The sequence below is a fragment of the Falco cherrug genome, chromosome 3 (genome assembly GCF_023634085.1).
Source record: "Falco cherrug isolate bFalChe1 chromosome 3, bFalChe1.pri, whole genome shotgun sequence".
Taxonomy (NCBI): Eukaryota; Metazoa; Chordata; class Aves; order Falconiformes; family Falconidae; genus Falco; species Falco cherrug.
The window spans coordinates 83933127-83945065 of NC_073699.1; the positions used below are offsets into that span (position 1 = coordinate 83933127).

Here is an 11939-nt window from a genome sequence, read left to right on the forward strand (position 1 = left end):
TGTATGTTGCTCTGATATTTAATTTGAGACATTGTCTTTAGTAAAATTAAGACTTTCCTAAATTACATTTTCTCCCCATTAAAGCACATAGCAGTCTTTATTAGTAGCACTGAGAAGGTGAAAAGGGACATAACATTGTTTTCTTTTTCTTACAACTTTATAAGTACCAGCACCCTGTGAAGATACTAGGCAGCTGGTTTAAAACTAATGAATGCAAGCCTTTCTCCCCATGAAGCATAAATTAAACCATGGAAGTCACTGTCATAAAATGCACTAGAGGTCAGCATTTCAAGCAGGTTCAAAAAGGGTCTGGCAAATCCACAGAGGCTAGGTCCGTCCATTCAACACACTGCTCCAGTGCCAACATCCACCTCAGGCACAGCTCGTCCTGAACAGCTGGCTGCCAGATCGTGGAGTGAGAGGGACAATTCCCTGCACAGCCACTGCTGGCCCCTGACAGAGGCTGGGCGATGACTAGATGCAATCTGGAGCTGATGCAACACTAGATTTTTCTCATATCATCAATGGGAAAATTACGTAACAAGACGCATTATGCAAAAATCATGTACCATTTCTTCTTTAAGCAGCAACCATGGTTGTAAGCCACACATTAAAATGCCTTGTCTGCAGATTGCACGGCACTTTTGAATTCCTAAACTGACCAGGAAATCACCTACAGTGTTTCACAGAACCAGAGGTAATCTGAGAAAGTAGTACTCCATCTGGACAACCTTAGCCACAAGATATGCCCACTTACGTCACCTGTTAAATACGAATCCGCCACCACCATACCAATCAAGAAAGCCTAGTCTTTCAAAATAAGCTTCACCAAGCAATGTATTTGTGTCCCTAAATTTTGAACCTGTGATTTATGTAGATTAGATGAACAGTGGCCATAATACACAAATAGATTAATTTAACATTAGTCTTATTTCAAACATTCAGATAAATCTCAAGGAACTGGAGAATATTAAAACGTGACACTGCTAAGTGAAATCTAAGACTTCTTCAAAAGAACATAATATGGAAGTATCCATTAGAATCTACTGACAAAAACATCTAAAATAATCTGTTTACTTATTTATTTGATTTCTATTTCAACAAACCTTCCCCTCAGTTTTCTAAAATGTGCCATCAAAAATCTGCACAGTGTATTACATAACTGGATTACAATTTAAGTTGCTTGTTCTTCTATTAAATGTATTTATTCAGTCAGTTGATCACATCCTTTCTTCCTTCCTCAATATAAGGCTTACCTTGAGGATTGCTGTCTTCTCTTCTGTGATGTACAGAACGATGAGTTTGTCCAGGGTAAGTTTTAACCTCATAATTGACTTCACAATTTGTTTTTGTAGCTTCTGCTCCAGCAGGGTGACCTGTAATAGAGAGCACAGTCGTAACTATATCAGTATAGCCATATTACAAATGCTACCATTCTTCATCTTATTCATAATCCAACTCCCTAATTTATAATTCAGGCTAGAAACTAGTAACCAAGCTTCATATGGGCAAAACAAAAAGTAAAATTATATAAAGAAAAAACACCTTTGCAGTAAGGGTCTAGAAAATTTGTTAGAATATAAAGGCAGGTCAACAATCTGCAAAGATATGGACAGAAGTACTTCCTATATGTGAAATATATAGCAATGCTAAATACACTACAACTGAACAAAAGCTTCTAACAACACCTGTGGATGGAATGTGGTGTATCCTACATGGTTTATGGGTTTCTGACCAATAGAAAACAGTATCATCCAGCAAAGGATAGCTCTCTGAGTACAATACTTCAAAAAATACTTCAAAAAAGTGATGACATTTTGATAAAGCTTTCTTACCTGGGTTACTAGCCATACTTTTACATACTTTTACAAAGGAATGAGGCTTAAGAAGAAAAAAAAATATCTAGTTTTCATTCTTTGCCTAGGTTACATTAGCCTTCCTGTTCTGTTTTGCTGCATTCTGCTCCATTTTTCTCCTTATTTTTTGCCCTTCAAGCAGTATCATGAGGCTGAGTTTTGATTCCGAATTCTGGATGGAATTTTAAACATGCAAAAATGAAAGAAGACAGAGGTTATTAGCATACTTGATGAAGGGGAATGAAGTCATCTTTCTCAGCAAAAATGAAAAACGTAGGGTTCAGGAAAGTGGCTATATCATCAGAATTCTTGATTAGTCCTAGAAAACATTAAAGAAACAAAAAAAAATCACGATTGACTTTTAAAGGTGAAATCCAGCTTCAAATACAGCACTCTGCTTCTGCAGTGAAAGGTTTTCAAGTCTCATGCAATATGCAGCCATACATACTAGCTTTACTTTCAAGCTACTGTAACCATGACTCCTAGTAGAATACCTTCCAAGATTGTAAGTCTATTTAAGCCATTTTCTTAAGATACAGACAATATCTGACTTAATAAGACTTGAAAAATACCTTCTGTGCATACAAGCTTGAATGTTTTGAGTGGCTGGGAAAGTCAATGCTTTAGTAAATAGTACAAAATTTACATTCTGAGAATGTTAGCAAAGGGCAGCTTAGCTATCCCAACTTCTTGAGCAGAGCATAAGAGGAAAGCTGGTGTTAAAATAATCACAATCTAACCTCGCAGAGCTACAGCAAAAATAATACTCTGCTCCTAAGAGAATTTCTAGCTCTGCAGCATGCAGAGCAGTAGTAAACAGGAAAAGGGAGCTAAATCAGGAAGGTGACTGAAGGACAACACATATGTCCGTCCAGATCTGAAATAAAGATGTCTGCTATGACCCGTTCTGAAACTAGGAGCAAAAACCTTCACCACTGTCTTCGCGTAATATCTTCCCTACTCAGCTGAAAATACCTCTCTTCATCAGCTGACAGCCTGATTTGAAGAAACAATGTTAGATGAAGTACTTAAGCAATATAATATGCATGTGTACCTGCTTGTATTACATCCCTGTATTTACCTACCATAGAGAGATACGCCAGCCTTTAATTCCAGGCATGTCATTATCAGGTGAGATACAGCAATACCACCCCAGCAAAAACCAATGACCCCTAATTTCTTTGCACCATGCTGTTTCTTTAGATATTTAAGCACAGCATCAGCTTCTCTGGAACATACAAGCAAATGAGAATTAAGCACCCATTGTAAAACCAGTATTTGAAAATTTGAAAAGAAAATCTAGAGATGCATAGAAGATACATAAAACAGAGATCCCTATATCATGCTGTTACTATATTTTCTTTCACATACTTTAAATAATTCATTATTTCAGACCAATAGTACTGGTTGCTAATCTGAAATAATCAGAAAGAGAGAAAAAAAAAAAAAAAAAAGACCTGAATGGAATTAAATAATAATGCAACGTGATCAACATATATCAAAGGAAACCTAAAGAGATGGAAAGTAGATGATTGATTAAACACCTACCTAAGGGTTAAAATAAGCTAATGAAGTTTTGCTTTGTAAATGTAGATAGAAAAAGTAATAAAAACCTCTCTAGAGAATACTATTCATTAGACAGTCAAAATGCTGACAATAACTGTAAGCTAATCCCATATATTTGCTGCAGGAAAGTCAATGTAACAAACAAGGTAGATCTTTTCAGAATTTATAATGTAGCTTGAAATACATCTTATCAAGATTCTGTATTCTGAAAAAAACACATTTACCCCTGAAGCAGATGTCAACATGCAGAAGCAGTAAAGAGAAAGTATTGGTGGCAGTTAAGTCTTTTGTATCACCTCAAAACTATATTTTCAGCCCCAGTTCCTTGCCCCCTGCGGCACGCAAGCTATACACACCCTTAATACATCAGCCTCGCAAATACCACATCATCCACCAACACACACAGACAGAAGCAAATTAAGTGCCAAAAAATTCTTTCTTCACTGGAGCTAACACTTGAAACGTGAATCACCTGTAAGAAATACCAGGCAGAGCCCAACCCTTCCTCCCCATTGCAGCGGACAGGGGACAGATTCCAAACTAAAAAGTTTCCACGACAACTGACCCCTCTGAGAAAGGAGGGGAGCTCTCTGGAAAGGATTCAGTTATGTCTCCCATAACCTTCTTACCGAATACCTAAGCCCAGCAACCTTCAATGTAGCTACTACCAACAGTCCAAGAAAGATATTTGCTCTCCCAGGAAGTTAATTAGTTTGGTCTCCAATTAGACTCATCACTTCTTGTGTCACAGGTCATTTTTAAACCATGCTTTTTGAGGCAGAGGAAACAACTTGAAGTCTATAACAGCTGATGTTATCAGCATCAGTTGACAAAACTCTTCCCTAAGCCACTGCTGAGAGTTGTTCTTGAACTCTATTCAAGGCAAAAATAAAAGGTCACTGATTCCATCCACTTTAAGGAGGCATTAAAAAAAAACACCTTCACTGGTAGATTAGCTGCACCCAATCTCAAACAAACAAACAAACAAAAACAACAACAAAAAAAAGCAGTATGTGACAGCAGCAGGCAATGGGATATCCAGTTCCCTGACATCTTGTTTATTTTCCTAGTATCTTGAGTTTTCAGCCAATCATCAAACTTGGACCAGTGATCAGAAGGCTTCCACGTTTCTCTTCCCACAAAAAAGTCTGGGCAGATGGCTCTGCACACACAGACACACACAAAAAAAATTGAAATTGAATTAATTAATCAATCACTGAGATTTTTTTGACCCTTCATAGCATGAAAAGTTTCTATCCAGGCATAATTTTGTTTTGATTTCTTTTTTCTAAGAAAACAATGTTTTTAAATATCATTGTTAACTATTCTACAGAAATGCCTATGAGCTTTAGAAATTATTTATAGGTATCTATATATGCTTTTTTCAATTACTAAACCACATAATTTGTGATACAAATCTGGAAAATACAAATATTTTTATCCCTAGTATTTTACCTGCTGTGAGTACATAATTTGAAACTATACACAGTAAACCAATAGATTATCTTGTAAAAGATTATCAGACTAGGTCCTGATTATAACAATTATAGATTTTGCGTACAACATAATACCATTTAACATAAATCCATTATTAATGGGTCCCACTTAAACAAAGACAATTAGATACAATAGTTATTTACTGCAGAGTGTATTATGAGGCTCGGAAAAAAACCCAAGCACTTGATGGACTGAGGTCAGCAAGGACCAAGTGAAGAGAAAATGTGTGGGAAGAAAGGGAGGAGCATATTTCTGGGGACATCATCTGGTGACTGGAAAAAGGGAAGTACAGTAGGAGTCCACTCAGAACTAAAGACTCCCTGTGTCACAGGGGTGCCCAAATCCTGGCTCAGGGTGACCTCAGCTGAAATGTGTTGTGTGGCCAGCAGCGGAGTTGTGGTGGTGCAGTCACTAGTGGATAATGCCGTCTCCTCATGCAGAAGGAAACAAGCATGGACTCTGGAGGCTGCCAGCACTAGGTCACCCCCAGATGCTGCTGGGTGTTCTCCCAAGTCCAGCCCACAGGGAAACAATGGGATCCCTGGGAAACTATGATCATCATTCACTTACTGAATGCCTTTGGCTCTTTCCCTCCTCAGACACACCGTATGTATCTTAATGATCATGGTGAAATGACTGGATCAGCTTGGCCTAAAGCAGACCAAACTATGTTGCAAGCATTTTATTTTTTTTCAATGGTGTTTGATCATTTCTGTGAAAAAAAGCAACAGTGACATCCACAGCATACTGGTGTTTGTAAAGGTATAGGTATAGGCAAAACTGCACAGCCTTTGGATAAGTACCTGTCAGAAGGGCAGAAGGGCTACGTATTGCTTTGAAAGTGAACCTTCCCAAGACCAGGTAGAAGAACAGGTTCTTCCCCACTCAGACTAGCCTGATAAGACACTACAAGCCACCAGTCTTAATGTGGTCTCTGAAATACAGCTCTCATAGCTCCTCATCCACACTAGGAAAACATACAGCTATTTTCCTCTCAATAAACATTGGTGCACCAGTTCAGCAGCATCTTGAAGCAATCAGGGAAGACACGCACGGCCTCTCTTTATTCAGTCACTGCTACCTGAAAACTCTCAGCTCTCCTCCTGCCTTGAGCAATTGAAACACCAGCATTCTTCCGTTGACCACTGTGGATTAGCAGTACAGGTGGAGGGAGGGAAAGAAGGTATTACAAAACAAAGTATGACGTGGCATGAATCACAGGAGAAAATTAGAGGAGGTAAGGTAGTGTGAAGACATACCAACTCATCAGACACTGGGTACTTTTGACTGAGCAGACTCTTATTGTAATAAGGAAGCACACTGTCATACTAGTGATTTGCCAGTATCCTGCACAGCATGAGAGCTTTACGTCCAGCCTCATGAATGATTGCATTTGGTCACAAGACAAACATATTTCCAATCACACAGCAGAACAGAAGATGTCCAGTGCTCAGGAAAGACAGTAGCAAGGAGCAGACTAATGACCAGTTCATTGTTCCAGTGTATCAGAAAATCCTAATCCTCACAATGGTAGTATCCTTATGTTGCAGAGACACAGAGCTCCTTTCAGCTCCACAGGCAGATCTCAGCCACATGGCAACTGTCTGCTGACGTCTTCTGTCACACTCCATAGACTGAGAATAGTTAAGGCACCAACTCTCCGTACTAGACCACTACAGAATTAGGTGGAGGTTTGCTTTTTGGAACTGCAGGCCAGTCTCAATGTTTGTAATGTGTACTGCAAATGGAGTACCTTGCAGCGTATCCCATTACTGCAAGACATGGCTGCATTTTGGAATGTAACTGCTGTAGGGCACTGAAAATGAGTGTGAAAGATTTGTGGGGCGAAGGGGATTGTATTTAATACCCCTTGTGTGCATATGAAACATTCATATGCACGTATTCAGTGTGTACATTCAATATCATGTTCAAAATACATGACATTCATGCATATTTCTGCCAATGACAATTTTTTTAAATACGTCATATAATTTACCTTGAATGACTGTTTACTTTAAAAAGATTTCTAAAAACAGAATACACACTTTTGTTTCATACTGAAACATACTATATTTTGAAGCCATCTCACACTGCTGGAAAAATTATCAGAATCACTTTTTACTGCATCACGTTCTTAATATTCTATATATTCTATATGTGCAGTCAGTTCTGTAAACAGCAAATTACAACGGAAGCATACTATGCTCTGCATCATTTCACAGCAATGTTCCTTTGTGGTTTTGAATTATGGAAATACATCACTCAAACTGCCCTGGTAATAGTTTAATGAATGGGAGTAACAGTTCTAACATAAGGCTAGAAATCATAAAGAGTGGGATTTCTTGGAGAAGAAAAGATTTATTACATGTATCCACTAGTTAGCATATCAGCCATGTATCTGGTGTTTGGGAGTTGCCATCCAAATATATCATGAATCACAATCACAGCTTTATCTGTGCTGGCAGGTGGTTTGCAAACATACACCTTGATGTGCTCAACTTGCACCTCCTGCCTGCCACCCTCATAACCAAACCTGTCTCCAATATCACATGGGCAGCACCTCAATTCATTAGGCATCTAGGAATCTGCAGGAAAGCAAAAAGGACAAACAGTAATATAATTTATTTTCAGTAACAACTGTAATTATGGATCATAATCTTCAAGCAGCCCCCACAGCCCCTTCCAGACACCTAGTAATACCCAACTGATACTGCAAGTTTAGAAGTTAAAGCTCCAGGTGTTTATTGTAAACAGGCTCTTGACACCAGCCCTCTCTGGCTGCCATAAATATTGATGAATTCCAGGTCAGTCATCACAGCGCCAGAGTGTGGTAAGGCCAGAAGAAAGGCTTATGTCAGTCCACCATTCCTAGCTTTCTGCCTGGAGCAATCCAGTGTGTGATAACTACTATGTCATGTCCCCACACACTGTGCTTCATAACAATTCCTCTCACGTGGTCTTACATCTCTTCACAGGCTGGCACCTGGTAACCCCACAGTCAACGCACTGCTTTTCTGACTACCTTTTCTCCTCAAGTTTTCATTGTGCATGTCCCCTTTCCCTTGCTCCATGGGGAATCCAAGGCTGCTGCCCTACATGCACTTTTCTGGTCCTTTGTACCACCTGCTGCATACAGTCCTTTCTCAGGGAACCCATCATTAACTGGCATCTCTAAAAGTTCTAACAATCAACTCGAGAAAGTAAATCAGCAGAGGGTTTTCTCTGAGTTACATGCTATGTAATCTGAACTAAGAGTGGTCAGAGGAATACAGAGACGTACACCAATGTTGTGCATATAACAAAATCTCATACATCGCAGATACATAACTTCTCTCTAGAGGTGTACATTTTAAAGGACAAACTGGAAACTACTCCATTTCTCCTCAAGTGAAGAATGGTTTCTGAAGAGTTTATGACCAAAGAGGTCTTCTCAGAAGAATCCCCCAAGCCCAGCTTAATTTCTTGTTTCTTTCAAGTGGAGATAGGCCTCTGTAGCATCTCTTTAAACCCAACTAACTTTTGGTGCCCCCCCACCTCTTTCCCCTCCACCAAGCAGTAGGTGGTCATATACAGAGCCTTTTTTTCTACCTTAGTCTGATAAGCTGTTTAAGTTAGGCCTGCCACCACTCTTAAGCAATAAAAATGGCACCGTTTGCTTACTAACAAGAGCTAGTCTCTCTTCCTGTGCAAATGCATGCACTGGAATGATATTCCTTGGTCTGGCTGGTCCTATTACTGAAGTGAAATGCAGCATGCTGGCAATACAAATAAAATGCACTCTTCAATGCTTAACTATTCTTTGTTAGCAATATATCTAAACTATTTATCCCCTTCTAGATTTTCTAATTCAGACAGATGTCAAATAAGACCTTTAATACACTCCCAATACTCCCTGCCCTCTTCAATTTCTCTGCAAGTGGGTAACATGGTAAATGGTATTAAAAACAAAACAAGAAAACACAGTAAACAAGAAAACAAATTACCCTGAATGCTGCCTCTTTACACCAGTTATGCTCTTTTCACAGGACTATGCACTTTGCAGTGATACATGGAGAGGTTCCCAGCACCAAGAACTGGCCCCCTTCAAGGACGTTTCCCGACAATGACTTTTCCGAACAAAGCTTGTCTCCTGGCCTTCTGCAATCAATCACCACATAATCTCCGAAAGATGCAGCTGGACTTTAGCTTGCCAGTTAGACTGACTGACATTACAACGAGGCAAAAGTACCTTTTCTAAATCTCAGGCAAAGCAAAGGCCTGAGGCTTTAAACGCACTCTGTATAACTGGCCAGATTTAGAACAACTCTCCTACCATCATGCTTGCCAACTGTTTTCCTTCACAAGCAGTTCATCTGAGCAGTAAACCAACAAAAATTGATTTCTATTTAAGTAAAAGACTTCTTTCTTTTAAAACATATATGTTTAAATATATGTTAAAACACAAGCTGTGTTTAAACAAAAATAACAGTATTGCCAAGTTTTAATAAACAAAACCAATGTGCTGCAACAGTAAGTTTTTTTAAAAAACATAATGACTCAAAGAATGTTTACAAATTATTCACAGAAAGCAGTAAATCATCTTGTATTGCTGAGGCTATCTCTACAAACAAGCAGAAAGCACAGCATAACCTTCCTTTGAACAGAACGTGTGCTTGGTAAAAAATACTAATTAAACCAACATGGATGCAGATTTCCAAAATTATGTAATAGTTCACAGAAGGGATTAACAGAGATGTTGAGCAGACTATGAGCAAAACACTATTTTTCTCACCACACCCCACTGAATTTACATGGTACAGCTAAAATACATTTAAATAAAAATTGCAAGAACCTATGTTTTCAAAGTTGCTTGTTAATTGAATTCTAATTTTCACCTACATGTAATTCAATCACCACAGATTTAATGAGCAGAAGGTTGTTAGTTTAGGAATCTGACTGTATTCGCAGTTTAGATCAGCTCTTTGCATTTGTGAAACTTCAAATGAAATACAGTTCAAACATGTCTTCGTTCAGACACATGAAGACTTTTAACGTACCAAGTACTCAGGCTTGATTTCCACCTAAGAAATCAGCTGCACTGTCATCTCTTTTGACTTTTTTTTTCAAAGCTTCATGAAGTGTAAGTTTCACCATGACTTCAAAATGCTGCATATCTTGCCTTTTAAAAAAAAAATTACCCACTATACTTTACAGTCTTACAGTTTTAGACACTTTGTCACATTTTATCAAGCCCACACAAGATATCTGGCATTTCCATTGCCTTGATTTACTCTTCCCAGTTTCCAGATTTAGGCTATCACATAAGCCCCATCTATAAAATAAAGCCTAATAGCAAAACAATTTTGTTAAGACCCAGTTTAGGCAGAGTCCAATCTGTGAACTTCTAATATTGTGGCCATAGCACAACAGCATCTGTGCTGTTCTCCCACCACAGTGGCAAACCTAGGGCTACAGCATCAACAATGAAATAGGAAACAAGGCTCAAAACAGCTCTAGTTTGAAACACTTCTGTGCTTTCTCCTTCATCCCTCCATTTATTCTTCCCATTACTCATTAACACATCATCAGCCCTTTTCCTGCTTCCTCTGTGGCATGCCATCAGGGCAGCAGCTCCCTGTTGCCTCATCCAGGGAGCTCTGATCCACAAGTGATAGGAGTGCCAGACATGAAACTGGAAAAAATGGTCTCCACTACAGTCTGTATCATAGCAGAGGCTTTCCCTACCTTTAATGAGCACTGGCGATGCTTGGATGGCAGAAGTTCAGATTTACTAGGTGCTATTCTTTGAATGCTACTTCTTCAGTGATATATATTTGGGTTGCCTAAGGTGCATCCCTCCTCAACTGAGTTTTAGTTTGCTGAGCCATTTTAGTGTTATTTTGCACTATTTGGCCAATCAAGTTTAAGTAACAGAGAATTGTGAAGAGATTAACTCAGCATTTTGGAACTAATACTATCTGTCATGGTTAAAATCCCCTTAAGCAGTTCAGTATACCTCTATTTATATTTGTTCATATGAGGAAAAAAGATCTTACTCACGATGAGCAAACATAAACAGAATACCCTCAGGGTACAATTCAAATCATGCTTCTTCCAACTCATTGGCTTATCAAGTTTTAATGATATCCCAAGGCAATCTGATTTTGCCACGTACAGGAGATAAACCGATAAACATTCAGCCGTGCAAAATGAAATTCAGGGTGTGACGATGTGTCATGGCCAGGGCTCCCTCTGAATCGAGTTCCAAGGAGGAGGTGACATCCCTCCCTGTATCATAACCCAGCAGGCTGCAGTGCCTTGCTGCACGCAGGGGCAACGTTCAGCAGCTTCGCTCACTGCAGCTCCCCGCTTAATAGGAAGGCAGGTTTCCTGGCAGCGGTGTACCTTTACTGCTGGATTTACCTGGGACCGCTCAGGGTGCTGATTATTGTGGATGGAGCCCCTAGAAAGTCTGTTTCATGACAAGCAGGGAGAGGGGCTCCACCTCGTGGGCATCTCCTGGAGCAAGTACGGCCGAGGAGATGCTAACCCCCGTGCTTTTAACGCAGCGCTGGGGAGCTGCCTGGCATAGCCATCTGATCCGGCCTGAACAGAGTTGCCCGGGCTGAGCAGCTAGGGGTTACTTACAGAAAGCGCCCCTCTCTCCAGGCGAACCACCCTCCCCTTTCTGCAGGCGTGGGGGATCCTGCCTCAGTACAGCATCTAAAGACCCGGAGGAAAGTTTACACGCTCCTTACCTGCACACTGAAGAGGGTGGATGAGGGCAGAGGGGAACGAACTGGGATGAGGTCAGGGCATCCACCACCACCGTCAACCGGCCAAGCCTAGGAAGAATTTATCAGGGGCCCCAGAAGCCATGGCACCTGTGGCCACATGCTGTGAATGGCAGGAGAGCCTGGGTCCCCAGCATGGCTGGAGACACCGTGATGACCTAGGGCTCAGCACATTTGGAGAGGAGTAGAGGCAGGATTTCACACCTCTTCTCTAAAAGCTGTTCACACAACCCAGAGCTGCGTTCCA

The 11939-nt window shown here is 40.1% G+C and overlaps 1 protein-coding gene across 1 annotated transcript; it reads right to left on the reverse strand.

Annotated features, from left to right (window-relative positions):
- LOC102048126 (carboxymethylenebutenolidase homolog) lies at positions 1-4157 on the reverse strand. The gene is made up of 4 exons (XM_055705269.1): positions 3988-4157; positions 2942-3084; positions 2084-2175; positions 1-1376 (listed from the first exon to the last, which is right to left on the reverse strand). Exons 1-4 carry the CDS (start codon positions 4038-4040, stop codon positions 1221-1223), a joined length of 444 nt encoding a protein of 147 aa, XP_055561244.1. The 5' UTR covers positions 4041-4157; the 3' UTR covers positions 1-1220.
- Between the last annotated feature and the right edge of the window lie 7782 nt (positions 4158-11939).